At 41.7% G+C, this 21002-nt stretch overlaps 1 protein-coding gene across 1 annotated transcript in view; it reads left to right on the top strand.

The window, feature by feature from the left end:
• Positions 1-14985: 14985 nt before the first annotated feature.
• The window catches only part of LOC122926097 (tetraspanin-11-like), a 217628-nt gene continuing 211611 nt past the window's right edge, over positions 14986-21002 (top strand). The window contains exon 1 of the mRNA XM_044277483.1: positions 14986-15072. Coding sequence (XP_044133418.1) covers positions 14986-15072 — 87 coding nt within the window. The remainder of the gene's footprint in view (positions 15073-21002) is intronic.

The raw sequence follows: 21002 nt of genomic DNA, 5'->3' as shown, positions 1-21002 counted from the left end.
GTTTGATTGGCACTATTTTGGGGTGCATATGACTTTTTGATCGCTTGCTATTATACTTTTTGTGATGTGAGGTGACAAAAAATAGCTTTTTTTACAGTTTTAATTTTTTACGGTATTCACCTGAGGGGTTAGGTCGTGTGATATTTTTTATAGAGCAGGGCGGCGATACCTAATATGTATCTTTTTTTATTTATTTTACTTTAACACAATAACAGCATTCTAGAAAAAAAAAATCATGTTTTAGTGTCTCCCATAGTCTGAGAGACATATTTTTTTAACTTTTTGGCGATTGTCTTATGTAGGGGCTTGTTTTATGCGGGATGAGGTGCCGATTTGATTGGTACCTTTTTGGCGTACATACGACTTTTTTGATCACTTTTATTACCTTTTTTGGAAAGTAAGGTGGGCAAAATTTTTATTTCATCATATTTTTTATTTTTATTTTTTATGGTGTTCACCGTGCGGGGAAAGTAACATGACCGTTTTATAGATCAGGTCATTATGGACGCGGTGATATCAAACATGTGTAGTGCATTTTAATTTTTTTTGTTTTTAATCAGTGATAAATATTTTTTTTTTACAAACCGGATTCCAAAAAAGTTGGGACACTAAACAAATTGTGACTAAAAACTGAATGCAATGATGTGGAGATGGCAAATGTCAATATTTTATTTGTAATAGAACGTAGATGACAGATCAAACATTTAATCCGAGTAAATGTATCATTTTAAAGGAAAAATACGTTGATTCAAATTTTCACGGTGTCAACAAATCCCAAAAAAGTTGGGACAAGTAGCAATAAGAGGCTGGAAAAAGTAAATTAGAGCACAACGAAGAGCTGGAAGACCAATTAACACTAATTAGGTCAATTGGCAACATGATTGGGTATAAAAAGAGCTTCTCAGAGTGGCAGTGTCTCTCAGAAGCCAAGATGGGTAGAGGATCACCAATTCCCACAATGTTGCACAGAAAGATAGTGGAGCAATATCAGAAAGGTGTTACCCAGCGAAAAATTGCAAAGACTTTGCATCTATCATCATCAACTGTGCATAACATCATCCGAAGATTCAGAGAATCTAGAACAATCTCTGTGCGTAAGGGTCAAGGCCGTAAAACCATACTGGATGCCCGTGATCTCCCGGCCCTTAAACGACACTGCACCACAAACAGGAATGCTACTGTAAAGGAAATCACAGAATGGGCTCAGGAATACTTCCAGAAACCATTGTCAGTGAACACAATCCACCGTGCCATCCGCCGTTGCCAGCTGAAACTCTACAGTGCAAAGAAGAAGCCATTTCTAAGCAAGATCCACAAGCTCAGGCGTTTTCACTGGGCCAGGGATCATTTAAAATGGAGTGTGGCAAAATGGAAGACTGTTCTGTGGTCAGACGAGTCACGATTCAAAGTTCTTTTTGGAAATCTGGGACGCCATGTCATCCGGACCAAAGAGGACAAGGACAACCCAAGTTGTTATCATCGCTCAGTGCAGAAGCCTGCATTTTATTCTGGATTATGTCCCTATGGGCATTGCACTTGAATGGCTAAACATTTGTAGCTCCTCCCACTGACGATGAAGTGGGTAAGTACATACAAAACTCTTCCTTTCCCCCTCTAGTTGGGAGGAATGAAAGGCAGCCATGCCCGCCTTAGGCCTTTGTTCAAATCAATTTCAACAAAATGGAGGGACAAAATGAAGGACTATAGTGAACTTCAATTAGGCCTAGCTAATACTAGACCTTTTCAGATGAGCCTTTAGACCATCGCAAAGGCAGACAGTTTGACTGACTGATGACCTAAATGCTTCCTCCCAGACTCAATAATCTTGATCTGGGTGCAGCAGATTTCATACATCATAAAATGATGCTAGAAATCTCACATTTTCACTCAAATCTAAATAAGGACTTAGAATGGGTGCAACCTTAGATTGACTAGATTGGTCAGAGATACTTCCAGTTGGCATCATGGGGCAATCACCGTGGACACTTTCTTAACTAGTGGAACATACAATTGGGAAAGGTTAATTGCAGACATTATTGGATCTAATCCAATACTGGAGCCCTGTCTGGAAGATCTATAGATAACACACGTTAGTATCTTCACAGTCTGCAGATGCATTACCAATTACCAGCCCCCACCATAAGGTTGGTTGAATTCCTGAGAGGGGACTTTACTAGAGCACAATAGGGGGATGGAAAGGAAGGGATAGAAGGAGCTGAAAGCATGGTGGGAGGTGTACCTGTTGGAAAAGGAGCACATTCCAAAGCAGAGTGCAGAGGAGGGGCTGACAGAAGTAACAACAGGAGTTTTTGTGGAACTACAAGACACAGATTAACCAATGTGGGTTTTAGCAGATTTTGAGAAAGGGGGATTTATTCTTTGTTCTCTATAGGATTCAAAATCCTCTATCTTGCAATAGAAATGCTGCTCATTTAATTTCTCAACTTCCTTCAACTTTCTATCAGTCACTTCCATAGACAATTTTCACCATAACTCAGCTTGCACCAGCCTATTACCCTTTAATCAACATTCCCTTTTCCTTCAATATACTTATCTACAAACTTTAATTTAATATACCGATTTCTGGCATACCAATTGCACTTGCAGCCTCTAGGGGGAACTCTTACACAATACTGCGTATTTCCGAATAATACCGGATATCTCTGCTACACAGTATCATAAAAAAAAATGCTTTCAACTTAGGCCTCTTTCACACTTGCGTTGTCCGGATCCGGCGTGTACTCCACTTGCCGGAATTACACGCCGGATCCGGAAAAACGCAAGTGTACTGAAAGCATTTGAAGACGGATCTGTCTTCAAAATGCTTTCAGTGTTACTATGGCAGCCAGGACGCTATTAAAGTCCTGGTTGCCATAGTAGGAGCGGGGAGCGGGGGAGCGGCATACTTACAGTCCGTGCGGCTCCCGGGGCGCTCCAGAATGACGTCAGAGCGCCCCATGCGCATGGATGACGTGCCATGCGATCACGTCATCCGTGCGCCTGGGGCGCCCTGACGTCACTTTACCATGGCTGCCAGGACTTTAGCGTCCCGGCAGCCATGGTAACCATTCAGAAAAAGCTAAACGTCGGATCCGGCAATGCGCCGAAACGACGTTTAGCTTAAGGCCGGATCTGGATCAATGCCTTTCAATGGGCATTAATTCCGGATCCGGCCTTGCGGCAAGTCTTCAGGATTTTTGGCCGGATCAAAAAGCGCAGCATGCGGTATCTGCTGAAAAGCTTTATGGAGATGAAGATTTTTCAGCACAACCTGGCACCTGCTCACAGTGCCAAAACCACTGGTAAATGGTTTACTGACCATGGTATTACTGTGCTCAATTGGTCTGCCAACTCTCCTGATCTGAACCCCATAGAGAATCTGTGGGATATTGGGAAGAGAAAGTTGAGAGACGCAAGACCCAACACTCTGGATGAGCTTAAGGCTGCTATCGAAGCATCCTGGGCCTCCATAACACCTCAGCAGTGCCACAGGCTGATTGCCTCCATGCCACGCCGCATTGAAGCAGTCATTTCTGCAAAAGGATTCCCGACCAAGTATTGAGTGCATAACTGAACATAATTATTTGAAGGTTGACTTTTTTGTATTAAAATATGGTCGGATGAAATATGCTAATTTTTACAATGAAATAACAATGAAAGGCTTGAACTACTTCAGTTGTGTGTAATGAATCTAAAATATATGAAAGTCTAATGTTTATCAGTACATTACAGAAAATAATGAACTTTATCACAATATGCTAATGTTTTTGAGAAGGACCTGTATAGCAGTCATCCTTTTATGGATTTCTTTAGGCTCCTTTTCTTCCTTTGTAAGGAATTTAATCACAGAAAGAAGTTTCAAATCCCTCACTTCCTTTGTATTGCACTTGCCATCCTGTAACTTCCAGTGCTTTCATCAGACTAAACTGCATGCACAAGCTGCATGGACAAGCTGAGCTCTCTAAGGCCTCATTCACACATACGTCCATGACCACGGTACATGAAAACCCGTCCTGCCGTCCTGCTGAGTGCACGAGTGCACAGCGTCATTGGTTGCTATGACACTGTGCGCTTCTTGCCACCGCCGCTGTACAGAAATACACTCGTATAGATCATTACTGTACAGCAGCGGCAGCATGAAGCGCACGGCGTCATAGCAACCAATGACGCCGTGCGCTCGTGCACTCAGCAGGACGGAAGGCCGGGTTTTCACGGACCAAGGTCCATGTATGTGTGAATGAGGCCTAACACTGACAGAACATGCTGGGGTAGAACTTATTGAACAACCCTCGTAGACAAAAAAACATAATTTGGAATCTTATGTTACCCAAAATAATACCAATGAAAACTACAAGTTGTCCCACAAAAATCAAGCCCTCATGCAGCTCAGTAAAACCAGTTAAGGGTGTTAGGATGCGGCAATGCAAAAACATTTTTTAAATCAATTTTTACCATGCAAAAATGGTAAAACTTAAAAAAATCCAATTTATTTGGTATCGTTGTAATTATACTGACCCAGAGAATAAAGTTATCATGTTATTTATTACGAAAAGCGAACGTTACATCATTTATAACATAAAGGCAATGGCAGTATTGCTTTTTTTCTCCATTCCTCACTCAGAAAGAGTTAATAAAAGTTAGTCAATGATTATATGTACTTCGAAATGATGCAAAAAAATAAAAACTAAACTACAACTTATCCCATAAAAAAATAAGCCCTCCTATGGCTATATTGCCAAAAAAAAAAAAAAAGTTTGAGCTCTTGGAATGTGACAATCAAAAACTGAAAAAAATGCTTGGTCACTAAGGTGCATACAGGGAAAGGGAATAGACAACTTATGATTGATGTCATCAACGTAGACAGAGCTGCCCAGAAGCTTCTTAATACCCTTCTTTATCTACAGAGATTAATATAATAGGCAACTTAATCGTTGGCACATTAAATTTATAAAGCTTCGCACAACAGCTTCTTAATATCTTTAATTTAAGAACTGGCAGCATTAAGTGCAAATAGAATAGGCAGCTTACTCATCGATATTATCAACCTAAACAGATCTGTCTATTAGATTCGTCATTTATCTCTAACTGGGTCCAAAAACTGGCACAAGCCATTAAAAGTCTGGAACATTTTATGAATTTAGTCACACATTTTGTTCTAGACATTGTAGAAAAGTGAAGCACAAATATAACCAGTGCTCCTTCATAGGCTGCACTGTTGACCCTTGTTGTGGGCTCCTCTCGACTCCAGCTCAAAGGTGATGCACAATATGTGTGCCAAATTTCTGGCTCAATTTGAGAGTTCTGGTGTATGCAGATTGGCAAATTTGCCCCAAAGTTCCCTTCCTAATTTCCATACCTTTAGCAGACCCTAAAAACAGTATCTTTTTATTAACAGGTTCAGGACCTTGGACGAGAATGCTCGTCCTAAATCGCCGGCACTTAGCGCTCCAGGACGAGCATTCTTGTCCTGCTGTCCTTTCTCTCCCCTACTTGCAGTGCTGCGAACAGCAGCATGTCTCAGGCTGTTACTGACAGCCGGATCCGTGCTGCATCCACCAGCATCGGTGATAACACCTCATAGGCTGCAGTCAGCACTGGCTCCAGCATATGGGAGGTTTGCACTCCCTTCCCTTCCCCATCGGGTCCTGCACTGTGGTGGCGCAGACCCGATGGATGCCATGGAATCTGGGCTGCCAGCTACGGAAGTCCAGGAGATCCAGCCTGAGGGCTGGGTCTCCTAGGAAACTGTCAGCGTCTTAGGCCCCATTCACACATCCGCAATTTTGTTCCACATTTTGCAGAACGGTATTGTGGACCCATTCTTTTCTATGGGGTCGCATGATGTGCATGATGGGGTCGCATGATTTCCATTCCCGAAAAAAAAAAGAACATGTCCTATTCTTGTCGGCAATGTGCAGTCCGCAAAATGCGAAACGCACTTTGTTGTGTCCGTGTTTTGCGGATCTGCAAAACACGCTACAAACGCGTCAATGCTATGTAAGATACTGACAGTTCAATTCAGTACAATACAGAATGTATGATACTGAATTGAAATGGGTCTCAAACCCTGAAAAGGTGAAGTCCCAAAGTGGGACAAATATAAAAAAAAAAAGGGAAAAAAAGTTTTTTTTTTATAATAAAAATAATAAAAGTTTCAAGTAAAAAAAAAGAGTCCTTTTCCCAAAATAAAGTAAATATATATATTTTTTAAATAGGGAAGACAAGAAAAGTAGACATATTAGGTATTGCCACGTCCATATCGACTGGCTCTATAAAAATATCACATGACCTAACCCCTCAGATAAACACTGTCAAAAAAATAAAATAAAAACAGTGGTAAAAAAACATTTTTTTGTCACCTTACATCACTAAAAGTGCAACACAAAGCGATTAAAAAAGTGTATGCCCTCAAAATAGTACCAATCTAACCGTCACCTCATCCCGCAAAAAATGAGCCCCTAGCTAAGACAATCACCCAAAAAATAAAAAAAACTATGGCTTAGACTATGGAGACACTAAAACATAATTTTTTGGTTTAAAAAATGCTTTTATTGTGTTAAATGTAAAAATAAGTTTGGTATTAGGTATCGCCACGTCCGTAAGAACCTGCTCTATAAAAATATCACATGACCTAACCCCTCAGGGGAACACCATAAAAAAAAGGTGTAAAAAGGCAATTTTTTGTCACCTTACATAAAAAAAATGTAATAGCAAGCGATCAAAAAGTCATATGCACCCCAAAATAGTGCCAATCAAGCCGTCATCTCATCCTGCAAAAATGGTACCATACCTAAGATAGTCCCCCAAAAACTGAAAAAACTATGGAGACACTAAAGCATGATTTTTTTTGTTTAAAAAATGAGATCCTTGTGTAAAACTTACATAAATAAATAAAAAGTTGTCATATTTCATATTTTTGCATCTGTGACAACCTGCTCTATAATAGTGCCACATGATCTAACCTGTCAGATGAATTTTGTAAATAACAAAAAATAAAAACAGTGCCAAAACAGCTATTTCTTGTTACCTTGCCTCACAAAAAAAAAATATAGAGCAACTAAAAATCATATGTACCCTAAATTAGTTCCAACAAAACTGCCACCTTATCCAGTAGTTTCCAAAATGGGATAAATTTTTGGGAGTTTCTACTCTAGGAGTGCATCAGGGATGCTTCAAATGGGACATGGTGTCAAAAACACAGTCCAGCAAAATCTCCCTTCCAAAAACCATATGGCATTCCTTTCCTTCTGCACCCTGCCGTGTGCCCGTACAGCAGTTTACGACCACATATGGGGTTTTTCCTGTAAACTACAGAATCAGGGCCATAAATGTTGAGTTTTGTTTGGCTGTTAACCCTTGCTTTGTAACTGGAAAAATGGATTCAAATGGAAAATCTGCCAAAAAAGTGAAATTTTTAAATGTTATCTCTATTTTCCATAAATTCTTGTGGAACACTTAAAGGGTTAACAAAGTTTGTAAAATCAGTTTTGAATACCTTGAGGGATGTAGTTTGAAGAATTGGGTCATTTTTGGGTGGTTTCTATTATGTAAGCCCCACAAAGTGACTTCAGACCTGAACTGGTCCTGAAAAAGTGGGTTTTAGAAATTTACTGAAAAATTTCAAGATTTGCTTCTAAACTTCCAAGCCTTCTAATATCCCCAAAAAATAAAAAGGCATTCACTAAATGATCCAAACATGAAGTAGACAAATGGGTAATGTAAAGTAATTATTATCTATTATAAAAGTTGAGAAATTGAAATTTGCTAATTTTTCCAAATTTTGGGTATATATTTTTTTTTTTTACTCAATTTTACCACTGTCATGAAGTACAGTATGTGACAAGAAAACAGTATCAGAATGGCCTGGATAAGTTAAAGATTCTTAAAGTTATCACCACATAAAGTGACACGTCAGATTTGCTAAAAATGGCCTGGTCCTTAAGGTGAAAAATGGCAGGGTCCTTAAGGGGTTAACTGAAGAAACATGAGAAGGAAAAAGACTTTCCAGTTCATTTTCAGCCAATAAATTGGAAACACTTTAACACATAAACAAGATTTAGATTGGCCGCCTCTCTCTCTGCTCAGACATATTACACCAGGCAGAAAACACTTATTGAGTTCATGACTTATTAAAATTGCTTAAAATTGCAATTTACTATGAGGTGAATTGGAATTGCGCACAGATGTGGTAATTTAAGTAAAAAAGAAACTCTGAATTGAATGTGTTATTTTCTTTTTGAGTGTTTGAATTTTCTTTCACTGCGTAAGAATAGGTAATTTAGCCTCAGAAGACTTGGCACATTCAGGTCAACAGAGAATTCATTCTCTCCACCATGTATTAGAAATATAGATAATTACACAGGAAAAGATTTGATACAATTGCAATGATGCAATGGTCAAAAAGATAAAAATGGACTTGATGAGTGAACTTCCTTTCATGTGCATAGAATGGGTCTGGATCCATTCCACAACGTTGCGGAATGAATCCGAACCCATTCATTCTCTAAGGGGCCGGAAGAGATGCAGACAGTGTGCTGTCCGCATCCACATTTCCGGAACGCAGCCCCGATCTTCCGGTCCGCGGCTCCCGAAAAAAATAGAACATGTTCTATTCTTGTCCGCAATTGCGGACAAGAATAGGCAGTTCTATGGGGTTGAAATTGTGGACAATATCCATCTCACCTGCTACCTCTATCCCTTGGATTGACTTACCTGATGCACGGAAACCTTGGTAAGACCTTGAACCTGTAGGAATAAAAAGATGAATCCAGCATCAAAGTTGAAAGTGTTGTGGGTTCCTTTATTCAATATAGTGCAGATCCATACAGTGACAGCATCGCCTCAGTGTTCCAAGTGATCGTCTACGCATTTCGAACAAACGTGTTCTTAATCATGACTGATCAGAAATTTCCAAGTGGCAATGGTTATAAAGGCTAGTCACAACCACTCGTCCCATCTCCAGATGGTGATTAGAAGCAGTAGATTGTGACACACCCAAGCCAGAGCCAATAGGAAAATCTGAAGCTAACATTGGTGTAAGTTAAAATTGCGTAAAAACCAAATTCGTGCACTTAAAATGTGTACTATTCACAATACATATAAACCAGTCTTCACATAAAAAAATGAAAAGAATGGGTTCCTGAAATACTGCATGGTCTGAACAGTGGTTTCCACACTGGTTGCCGCACCTTGTGAACCCTGGCTAAAATATACCGGGTTCACATGGTGCAGCTGCCATCCCTGCAAGATTTGCGGTTATGTCCTGCCCACCAAAACGTTCCAGGATTCTGAACATATTCTAAGTTTCCCCATTAGGTCGTATATTAATTGTAATACCACTGGGGTTATTTATGTTATTAGATGCAAGCAATGTGACCTCCTTTATGTTGGAAGTACTATAAGAAAATAAAATAAAATGAATCCTGGAACATTTAAACTATGTCACCAATTCTTCGTATGCTAATATTTTGCATGCAGCCAGGCATTTCCTTTCGGTACATGATAAGAGCTTACAAACATTTTCCACTTTTGGAATTGAGCGAGTTTTGCCTTCTATTCGAGGGAGCAATTTAACACAGAGGGAAGCCTTCTGGATTCTTCGATTAAAAACGAGGCATCCAAATGGCTTGAATCTGAAAAAAAGAACTTATGTATTTGTATTAGGATTGAGTCCATTCCTGGTGTACTTACTTATTTATTTGTTTATTCCACTCAGAGGAGCAATTATGAAGATAAATCTGCCTTGTTTGATTTGCATTTTTGGTTTTGCTTTTAACATTGGAAACCACTGTTTCAGACCATGGAGTTTTTCAGGAACCCATTCTTTTAATTTTTTTTTTTATGTGAAGACTGGTTAATATGTATTGTTATTCCTGATTTAGACCTGAGAGCCTGAATAGTATACATTTTAAGTGCACGAATTTGGTTTTTACACAATTTTAACTTACACCAATGTTAGCTTCAGATTTTCCTATTGGCTCTGGCTTGGGTGTGTCACAATCTACTGCTTCTAATCACCATCTGGAGATGGGACGAGTGGTTGTGACTAGCCTTTATAACCATTGCCACTTGGAAATTTCTGATCAGTCATGATTAAGAACACGTTTGTTCGAAACGCATAGACGATCACTTGGAACACTGAGGTGATGCTGTCACTGTATGGATCTGTACTATATTGTATAAAGGAACCCACAACACTTTCAACTTCGATGCTGGATTCATTTTTTTTATTCCAGGGGGGTGCCAGCCAGGTGTATTGCGGATTGCAATTTGCGGAATCCGCAATACAGTACGTACGTGTGAATGGACCCTTATTATGTATTAGTTCATGTTATGTATTTTCATGTTTTGGCCATTCATTACAGCTAGATAAGGTATGGTTGGCAATGGTTGGCAGCAACAGGGCTATTCACTCTGCTCCACCCCTCTTGGTAGGAGCTGGCACTACTTCCTGCCAGGAGGGGGAGTTCCTGTTCATACAGCAAGGGGAGCTGCTGACAGTTGGTGAAGGGAGAGGAAGCACATGCAGAGCCCCTTCTCCCAGGTACTCTATCCAATTATCCTGTGAGACCATCAGTCCAGAGAGATCATCCATAACACTGCTCACAGGAAGTTTCACGGCGGACAGGACATCAGATACACAGGAAAAAAATGTATCTAGGCAAGAATCTGGGAATCAGGGTCACCTCCTGACACTTCCCTACCAGCTCTCCCTATACTGCTATGCCCACATTCAGACCCTTAAGGTGGGAATAATGTGTCCTCGTGCCTGGGCTACAAATACCCTTAAATCCCTAAGATGGTGAAGGGGAATAGAGCCAGCCTGCTCCCTCAGAACCTGGAGGGGACAGGCGTCTCTCTAACAGCCTAGACAGCAAACAACAAGAAAACAATAACCAACTTATCTTTTCTGAGCAGGAAAAGCCAATCCTTCCTTCCTTACTTCCACAGAGCCAGACAGAAGCTATTACCCGCACGGAACACTGGGAGTGGGTGTAATTTAAACCAACAACCCCACCTAGTGCACCTGAAGGGAGGCGGATCTAGCTCGACTCCAAAACAAAACAAAATGATTAGACACGTGCTGCTAATCTGGCAGACCTCCGCACGTAGCCTGAGCAGGGCATGACAGGAAGCTACAGTGTACAAAAACAGCAGAGTGACCAGCAAAATCACAGCTTTACAGAAACTGCTGCATGTGAAAGACTACGGCTCAGACACCCATCACCTGTATCACAGTGGACACCTATATCGACAGTTGCCTTCAAGTGCCATTAAATTGCCACACAACTAGCCACTATACTTCCTTATGTGGTGCCATAAAATGCAATTACTATTTAATACTGCTAAATGTGCCACAAGTTATATTTCATACTAAGTAAAGAGAGACTTTTAATACGTTTACTTCTGTCCTGATTCTTCAAACTGCGTTTCCACTGCGAGGGCATACACCATGACACAACACCTAATCAGGGCCTGCTACCACTCCCATCCTCTGCACTGTTTCCTCATGGTCTTGATGCAACATCATTACACTGTGCTGCTGGAGTGCATTGCTGTCTTTCTTTTATAGTCAACTTTCAGAGTACGAGAAGATCCTTCAGTGGGTCCAGGCTTTTAGACAATAATTGACCCTGCAGGTAGTGACATACTCCAAAAGATGTGCAGCTGTAATTGCAGTGAAAGGTGGTCCTGCAAAGTATTTACTGAGGGAGACTGTATACAAATGCATGCCACACTTTCCAGATTTTTATTTATTAAAACTTTTATCATAAAATATAATTTTCTTTTCACTTCACACATACTTACTACTTTCGATTGGTCTATCACATAAAATCCTAATAAAATACATTTAAGTTTGTGGGTATAACATGAAAAAATGTGTAAAAGTTCAAGGGGTATGAATATTTTGTCAAGGCACCATGCATATACTGTACTAACACGCACAGATCTTTAGCAGTTACTTTTCCACCTGTCTGGAGTCTTCATATCCCTGTGACCTCAGGACCTGTGATAAGGTCTTGTGATGTGGTTTTGTAATGTGCTTATGTGACCTTTTCTCCGATCCATAAGCTACATAAAAATCAAGACACAAGAAAGAAAGCTCCTGAATCCATGAATCTGGGGGTTATTCTACATTGCGGTTTTGTCATGTTTTTTTCTAATGATTTGCGGCCACACCACGTGGTACCGTATTGCCCTTAGACACAGATACATATAGAGTTGTGCATCGAAGGCTCCCTACTGCTTACTAATTTCAAGTAGTTTCCAGACCTATTTCACCTTTTGTCTCAGGATCAGGTGACAGAGGGTAGCCAATGAGGCCAACTAAAGACACATGGTTAAGGAGGTATAGTAGATTGTAGGTCAGGTAAGTTATCCATTTTAATTTTGATGTGTGGCCTTCCCTGTTAACTGTAGTTACTATGGAGGATCTATTGAGCAGCTAACTTTGGTATAAAAAAAAAAAAAACTGTGCAGGGAATTTATCATAGACTGGAGTTTTACGTTAGTCTTTGTTATCCCCTAAACTGTTGGGGGATGTGCCTAATTTATGACAAGGTACAGGCTATCCTCCAGCAATCCGTGTACCTAGACTGAAAAATTATGTTTTTATATGCAAAAGAGCCTTTAGGAGCGATCTGCTGACAGATGCCCTGCTGAATGACTCCCAACACTCCCTTTGCCCCCTTTTTTGGGAAATTGGCGGCGGCGACATAGAAACCCCACTTGCTCCTAGATTGTGCCATTGTTCTATAGGTCAGCTTTCAAGAGTACCCCTAACAGTATGGAGAAGGTTTGGCGATTTAATGACTAAAATAACAATGTAGAACATCTCTTCTTCAAATAACCTTCTGTTTGGTCTATGGGTTCACAACAAGAGAATCTTGCATCAGTTCTTGGATATATCGATCAGGCTGATGAATAATATATCAGTTTAAATGTTCTTTAGATAATTCTGTTCAATCAGGCTACATTCTAGAAGCAAATTTTAGGTAAAATGCCAAAACTGAGTCTATTATTAATAAGATACGTGTATTTAACTCTTGGAACTCAGATGAATAAATTAATAAATTATGATATACTGCAGTCGAGATTAGTAGTAGTTTTAGCTTTTGCTTTTGAAAGAAAGAAAGAAAGAAAGAAAGGTAGGAAGGAAGGAAGAATACAGTAGAATTATACGCTGTTTTCTGCAGCTCAGTTGTCAGCTTTGCTGTGTAGACTGGGACAGAATCAGTAGAGACTGTGGTATTTAAAGGGGGTTTCCAGCTAATAAAAAATTGTTTGTAGTGGGGTAAGAGTGACTTAAAATATAAAAGAAAAGATACTCACCTCTACTGATCCCCCACTGCTGGCATTCCAACAATGCCAAGATCCCTGCTACTTTCTATGTCTTGCTCACATATACACACACAGAAAATGCAAATTACTAGCTGTAGTAGAGAGCAATGAAGACCAAGGCACTGCCTGAATGGTAGCAGTGGAGTTAGGTGAGGGTGAGTATCTCTGCAGCTTCTTTGCTACTTCCTGGTCTTCGAGGCAGAGACTGTGCTCCATCTCTTCTTTAAGGCTCTATTAGTTTATGGACACACTCATCACAAAGCACACATGCTGCACTGAGTATACAGACAATACAGAAGGTGTGTCTAAGGGTATGTTTAGAATTAGTTTTCTGCATTGAAATATGGGGCTGCCAATTGAGCAACAATGATTTATCGTTCATTCTTGGCACAGTCAATATATACACAGCTTACCAATCTTCACCACTTCAATTTAGATGGTCGACTACCGACCCCTGATTCCTGCTCCCTTGTGACACCCAGAAAATGTCCACTCTGCAAGTCACTGGTTTCTATATTGACATGCCTCAACCACTGTTTGACTGAGTGGGCCTTTTCTGCATGCCAAGAGGTGCCAGGAAGGAGAAACCAGAGAGACTTTGAATTACTGCGATGGGAGCTGCGAGGTTTGGTAAGATGAGTATTGACATACTGTATTATTATTTTATATTATATTATTATTTTACACCATGGACAGTCTATTTAAAAAAAAAATAAAAGCACACAATAAAAGTACTCAATAAAAGCACACAGAGCTATGGGGACTGTGTGCTTTTATTGTGTAAAAACCCAATTTGATACATATGTAAATTAACCTGAGATGAGTCCTGTTCCTGACTCATCTCAGGGACAGGACTCATCTCACGTACAGGACTCATCTCAGGTTAATTTGCATATGTATCAAATCGGGTTTTTTTTACACAATAAAAGAACACAGAGCTATGGGAACTGGGTATTGCAGATGTGCTAGCGGCGATCTAGCTGCCCATGTTTTCAGCTCTATACACAAAATCCCGGTGACAGGTTCCCTTCAACAGGCAGCAAGCGTCTAAGCTCCTTCTGCTGGTAACTGCAGGTAGTGAGAATTTTATTTTTTAAAAAGGTTATATAAAGCTGTAAACCCCATACCCACCCCCAACCCCGCAAAAAAAATATCTAGGCCCCTCATGCAGGCAATACTTACCTGGTCCCCAGCTCCTGTGTCCTCCTGGATCCCTCCACGGATGTCGCTGCATCTCTGCATCGTGACGCCAGGGGAGCAGGTCACCTGTGACGCAAGTGGAGCTGGTGACCATTGCGGCCCGCTATTGGCTGCACCCCCTCCCTGTTGCCAGATGTAGTGATCTGCACGATGGGGAGATGCAGCAGCAGCCGTAAAGCTGTATCAGAAAGACAATTACAAAGCTATATGGTAAAAAATAATAAGAAGAGAATTTTGGACCTAATAATGGCAAAATATGGACATGTATTCTAAGGCGATATTTGTCGTGGTCTCTAAGAGATAATTTCTGGCTTAGTTCAATATTTACTCAGCAGAGAAAGGAAAATCAATTCTTTACTAAATTCAGATGTTTTTATGAAGCATTTCTCAGAAAAGCCGAGCGGTTAGTAAGTTATTGACTGTTTATTTTTAGATCCTGCAGAGATGGGGCACGATCTGGATGAGGAGAAGGATGACAGGGGCACAGTCTGTGTCAAATATCTGTTGTTTCTATTCAATTTCTTCTTTTGGGTAAGCTCACCCTTCAACACTTGCATTTGTGAAGGTTCTGATAATTAATAGCTTCTGAATTTCATTTAAATAGAAAATATTTAATATGTAAAGTTTTCCTACTCTAGAATGGATCGTAAAGTGTATTTCCAGATTTCTTATATTGCTCCAGTGTCCAGTGCATCTAAATTAAAGTAAGTAGCTCTGTGAAATGTCTGCATTAATAATAATTTTGTGCATACAGCACTTAAAGGGGTTCTTTGGAAATTAAGAAAATGAAAATACTGAAATATTACTTTATTATAAAAAATACTCTCAAATACCTTTCATTAGTAATAATGGCTTGTTTAGTCTGGGGAGCAATCATCAGGAGAAATAAAATGGCCACCATCCTATTAGTACACACAAAACCTATCCTAATCACACAGCAGGACATGTTACTGCAGGACACTGAGCTAAAGAGCTGCCTCATCCTCCTCTCTGCTCTGCTTGTCAGGGATTATGATCCTGAATACAGCTAATATGAAATTATGCTGAATCTCTGTAGGAATGGAATTCATGAGGAGACATGAAGTACAGAGAGGATGGGCAAGACAGTCTGTGGTGATGGAGACTACATACAAGTGTTGCTGGTCATTACCCCCACACTCATCTCTGTTTCCTCATAAACTCTATTCCTACAGAGATTCAAGTGAAGTTCTTATTAGCTTTATTCAGGATCATAATCCCTGACAAATAGAGCAAAGAGGAGGATGAGGCAGCTCTTTACCTCAGTGTTCTGAAGTAACTTGTCATTCTGTAAGATTAGGACAGGTTTTGTGTGTACTGTGGGGTTTCGCTCTGGTAGATAGGGTAAGCGGGCGCAGTACAGAGGCAAAATACAAGTTCTTAATTCAAAACTTCAGTGTTTATTCACACTTGAGGCAATTGCACAAAACAGCATGTAACTTTGCAGTCTTGGTGTCAATTCACACACAATGGAAAGTTCATAGAAACAAGTCACCTTGCTGGCAGTTCTGCCTCTAGTAGTTCACAGCAGGCTTTAGGGGGCCTGTTTCCCCATCGTGCGGTTCTCAGCCCTCCAGCATGGCACAAAGCCTCAGATCCCAAAAACAGAGACCTCTCTGCTGAGCCCAGCTACCTATTTAAGGACAGCCAGGCACTGCCAAAACCCGGACCGGCACTTAAACTCTGGACCGGTATTTGACCTCACCTGGCTGGAAACCAGTCCAGCCACACATGCTGGGAGGAAAATGCCTGCCTTGCCAGACACAACTCCTCACTGTGTCACAAACCCTCCCCCCTTTTTTCAACCCTAAGGGGGTGGAAACACGCCAGACAATGCACCCGGGACAGGTCGTTTCCCTGCAACCGGCCTGCTCTGTGTTCTACCGAGAGCTTAAGGTTCTGCAGAGACAAAAAACATCTGGTGAGACGGGCATTCCTGTCTTTGGCCTGGCTCATCCACTTGAGAGGGGAGTGGTCGGTCACCAGGCAGAACTTTCTCCCCAACAAATAGTAGTGGAGAGACTTGAGTGCCCACTTGATAGCCAGGCACTCTCTCTCCACTATACTGTAACTGGTTTCGGCTGGGGTGAGCTTGCGGCTTAGGAGGACAATGGGATGCTCCTCCCCGTTGACTTCCTGAGACAGTACAGCACAGAGGCCTACTTCGGAGGCATCCGTTTGTACCACAAACTCCCTCTTGAAGTCGGGCGTCATCAAAACCAGTGACCCACACAGGGCCGACTTCAAAATGGCAAAAGCCAAATCCGCCCGATCATCCCAGCGAACCATCACTGATTTTCGTCTCTTCTAGAGCCCTGTCAAGGGCGCGGCTAGAGTAGCAAAATGGGGAGGAAACGTCATGCAATAGCCCACCATTCCCAGGAATGACTTTATTTGCCTAGTGGTGACAGGTTGGGGCCAATTCCGTATCGCCTCTATTTTGTTCATTTGCGGTTTGATGACTCCGCGCCCAATGACATACCCCAGGTACTTACTCTATTCTGACCCTATCGCACATTTTTTTTGGGGGGGGGGGGGGGGGTTAGCGGTTAGGCCAGCTTTTCGAAGGGAGTCCACTACAGCCTGCACTTATGTTAGGTTGCTTTCCCATTCGGTACTGTGCATGACAATATCGTCCAGGTAATCCGAAGCGTACCAACGAAGTGGACGAAGAACAATGTCCATTAGTCACTGAAAAGTGGCGGGGAAGCCATGCAGACCAAAAGGTAAGACCTTATATTGATATAGCCCCTCAGGAGTGATGAAGGCAGTTTTCTCTTTGGCAGCCTCCGTTAAGGGAACCTTCCAGTACCCTTTCGTGAGGTCCAAAACAGAAAAATACCGCCTCCGGGTACCGAGTGGTGTAGTCTAGAATGACTAAGATGTGTTGATGCCCTCTGGCAGACCTAGGTACTGGGCCTATGAGGTCCATAGCTATTCGGTCAAATGGTACTTCGATAATCAGGAGAGGTACTAGGGGACTATGGAAATGAGGCTGGGGGCTAGTTATCTGGCAGGTCAGGCAGGACTTACAAAACTCTTCCACTTCTTTCAATATACTGGGCCATTAAAACCACTGTAGAATACGATCCTGAGTTTTCTGCAGCCCCAGGTGACCCCCGAGAACGTGTTGGTGGGCGAGATCTATCACAAGCTTGCGATAAGCCTTGGGGACCACCAACTGTTCAATAGGCTCACCCCGTAGTTGGTTTACCCGATACAACATATGTTCACCATCTACTATTAACACATTTTCCCAGGCGTGGGATAGGGTTGAGTCCCGGCATTGGGTGGTACCAAAATTATCTCCGGTGACATTGAGGTTTGCCAATTCAGGACCTGGCGGCAAGTCCTCCACGTCTCCCAACATCACACTTAGCGAGGTTGTTTCCCCTCTTCCACCGAAGTGGCAGTCATCCCTACCGCTGGCCCTTCGGTCTCAGGGTTCTGGTCTCCCCCCTTAGCCGGGCCACTCTGATAGGGTTACCCCTGTCTCATGGGTATCAGTCACTCTCATAGCAGGCCACAGTGCGGGGAAGCCCAGGAAGTCTTTCCCAATTATAAGTGCGTAGTGTGACAACTGCCACTTCGTGAGTCCATCTGCCAGCTCCTGTGGTTAGAGACACCAGTGCGGTGGGATTGTCCTTTAAGTCTCCATGGATGCACATGACCCCGACTTTCCAGCCAGTATACTCTGCTGACCGTACCAGGGGAGCCCTTACTAGTGATGAGCAGCAGGGGCAATATTCGATTTTGCCATATTTCGTGAATATATGGGCGAATATTCGTCATACATTTGCGAATTCGCTATCTTCGTTCACTTTTTTAATTGCAAAAATCTCAATGTAAAATTCACTTAATGCGTATGCGTAAAAAGGGGTGTGGCCTAGCAACTGTTTTCGAACTGCCCGAAGTTTGAGGCGATTGGAAAAGATGGTTGGTACTCGGAAGCAATCTTCACGACAGTGAGGAAGAACTAATGATCACTGTAAGTAATTTCACATTACACCAGTGTATTTGATTACATTTCACATGCATGTCAGACCAATCGCTTTATATGCAGAGTGTTATAAAATATTCGCAATTGCGATAATTGCCACATGATGCAAATGTTTTTTTCGCAATACATACTACTTTTTATCAGGTCTAAGTAGATATTACTGATTGGTGCACTAAGTATTGTTGTAACATCACAGCACTATGTCTGTAGCATATACGTATGGACAGCATAGAAATATCTCTCACATGCACATTGCACATCCATTTTCCTGCCACACACTATATACCCCACACAAACACAGTCTATAGATTAGAGTTTGTGTCCTGTTGGTCAGGACTCAGGAGAAACTTTCTTTGTCTTACCGCCAGTATTTGTTGGCTCATTTACAGTTACCCAGGGTGCACCACGGGGAGGCGAACCAGCTTTACACCCCATACTGTACCGTCACTTGACTAGACAGGTACATCTCTGCTCAGCTGGCCAGTATCCGATTGCTCAGACCCCACACATACAATTGCAATACAATCCGATCTTTTAATGATAACATTAAATCTAATATTTCCCATTCGAAGACAAAATACATATTGATGTTTTGCTGAGGAAATTATTTTCAATACTTGTATTAAAAAAAAATGGGATTATATGCTTGCATCTTTATCCTGCAGAGCATGTTGGAGCAGGGCTATGACCGCACTCGGGTCCACGCCCAGAAGCAGCGTATTGTGTGATCCGTTATGAACTTTGGAGAAAGTTCAACGGCAGGCACCCGAGGATGGCAGTATTAAAAAGTGGTCCGATTTGAAGAGTAGTGTTGAGTGTGAATATTCGATTTGTGAATTTTAATCACAAACATCGCCACTTCGAGAATTTGCGAATATTTTCAATATAGTTCTATATATTCGTATTCGCAAATAGTGTTGAATAATCTAAATGCAAATTTATAGCAAATTTTTATTGCAAATATATTAAATTGCAGATTTTTGCAATCAAGTAAACAATGATTGGAGATCACGACTTCTCGAATTTGCTAATTTATGGCGAGTATTCAGCCAAAAATATACAAAATATCTCGAATTCGAATATTGCATATGCCGCTCATCACTATTGAAGAGGAGGAACTCTGAGCGGATCAGAGAGATCCGTGACAGAATATGCTCAGGTACAATGCTTACATTACTTTTCTATCTCTCGCCAACACTCTGTAATGTATATATACAGTTATGAAATAATTATTTCATCCCTTTACAAATGATTACTTATTAACTGGTATGACATGTAGCAAATCAGCCGGTTACTAGGGATGAGCGAACTCGAACTGTATAGTTCGGGTTCGTACCGAATTTTGGGGTGTCCGTGACACGGACCCGAACCCGGACATTTTCGTAAAAGTCCGGGTTCGGGTTCGGTGTTCGTCGCTTTCTTCGCGCTTTTGTGACGCTTTCTTGGCGCTTTTTGAAAGGCTGCTAAGCAGCCAATCAACAAGCGTCATACTACTTGCCCCAAGAGGCCATCACAGCCATGCCTACTATTGGCATGGCTGTGATTGGCCAGAGCACCATGTGACCCAGCCTCTATTTAAGCTGGAGTCACATAGCGCCGCCCGTCACTCTGCTCTGATTAGCGTAGGGAGAGGTTGCGGCTGCGACAGTAGGGCGAGATTAGGCAGATTAACTCCTCCAAAGGACTTGATTAACTGATCGATCTGCAGCTGTGGATCATTGAGCTGCTGATCCTCAATTGCTCACTGTTTTTAGGCTGCCCAGACCGTTTGTCAGTCACATTTTTCTGGGGTGATCGGCGGCCATTTTGTGTCTTGTGGTGCGCCAGCACAAGCTGCGACCAAGTGCATTTAACCCTCAATGGTGTGGTTGTTTTTTGGCTAAAGCCTACATCAGGGTGAAGCTGTCACACCAAGTGCATTTAACCCTCAGTAGTGTGGTTGGTCAAGCTATCACACCAAGTGCATTTAACCAGCAATAGTCTGTTCATTTTTTGGCCATATACTAAATCAGGGGCAAGCTGCGCCCGTCACCAAGTGCATTTAACCCTCAGTAGTGTGGTTGGTCAAGCTGTGACACCAAGTGCATTTAACCAGCAATAGTCTGTTCATTTTTTGGCCATATACTACATCAGGGGCAAGCTGCGCCCATCACCAAGTGCATTTAACCAGCAATAGTGTGGTTATTTTTTGGCCATATCCCAGTCTAATTCTGTCACTAAATCCATACCGGTCACCCAGCGCCTAAATACTAGGCCTCAAATTTATATCCCGCTAAATCTCTCGTTACCGCTGTCCTGTTGTGGCTGGGAAAGTTATTTAGTGTCCGTCAAAGCACATTTTTTGTTCTGGGTTGAAATACAATTCCCAATTTAGCAATTTAAAAATTTAGTGGTTTCTGCTGTATCAGAGCTATTTGAAATCTATCCCTAAAAGGGTATATAA

This window comes from Bufo gargarizans, chromosome 2 (genome assembly GCF_014858855.1).
Source record: "Bufo gargarizans isolate SCDJY-AF-19 chromosome 2, ASM1485885v1, whole genome shotgun sequence".
In the NCBI taxonomy this organism is placed as follows: Eukaryota; Metazoa; Chordata; class Amphibia; order Anura; family Bufonidae; genus Bufo; species Bufo gargarizans.
The sequence above is the reverse complement of the archived record's forward strand: the minus strand, read 5'-3'. Positions and strand labels throughout refer to the sequence as shown.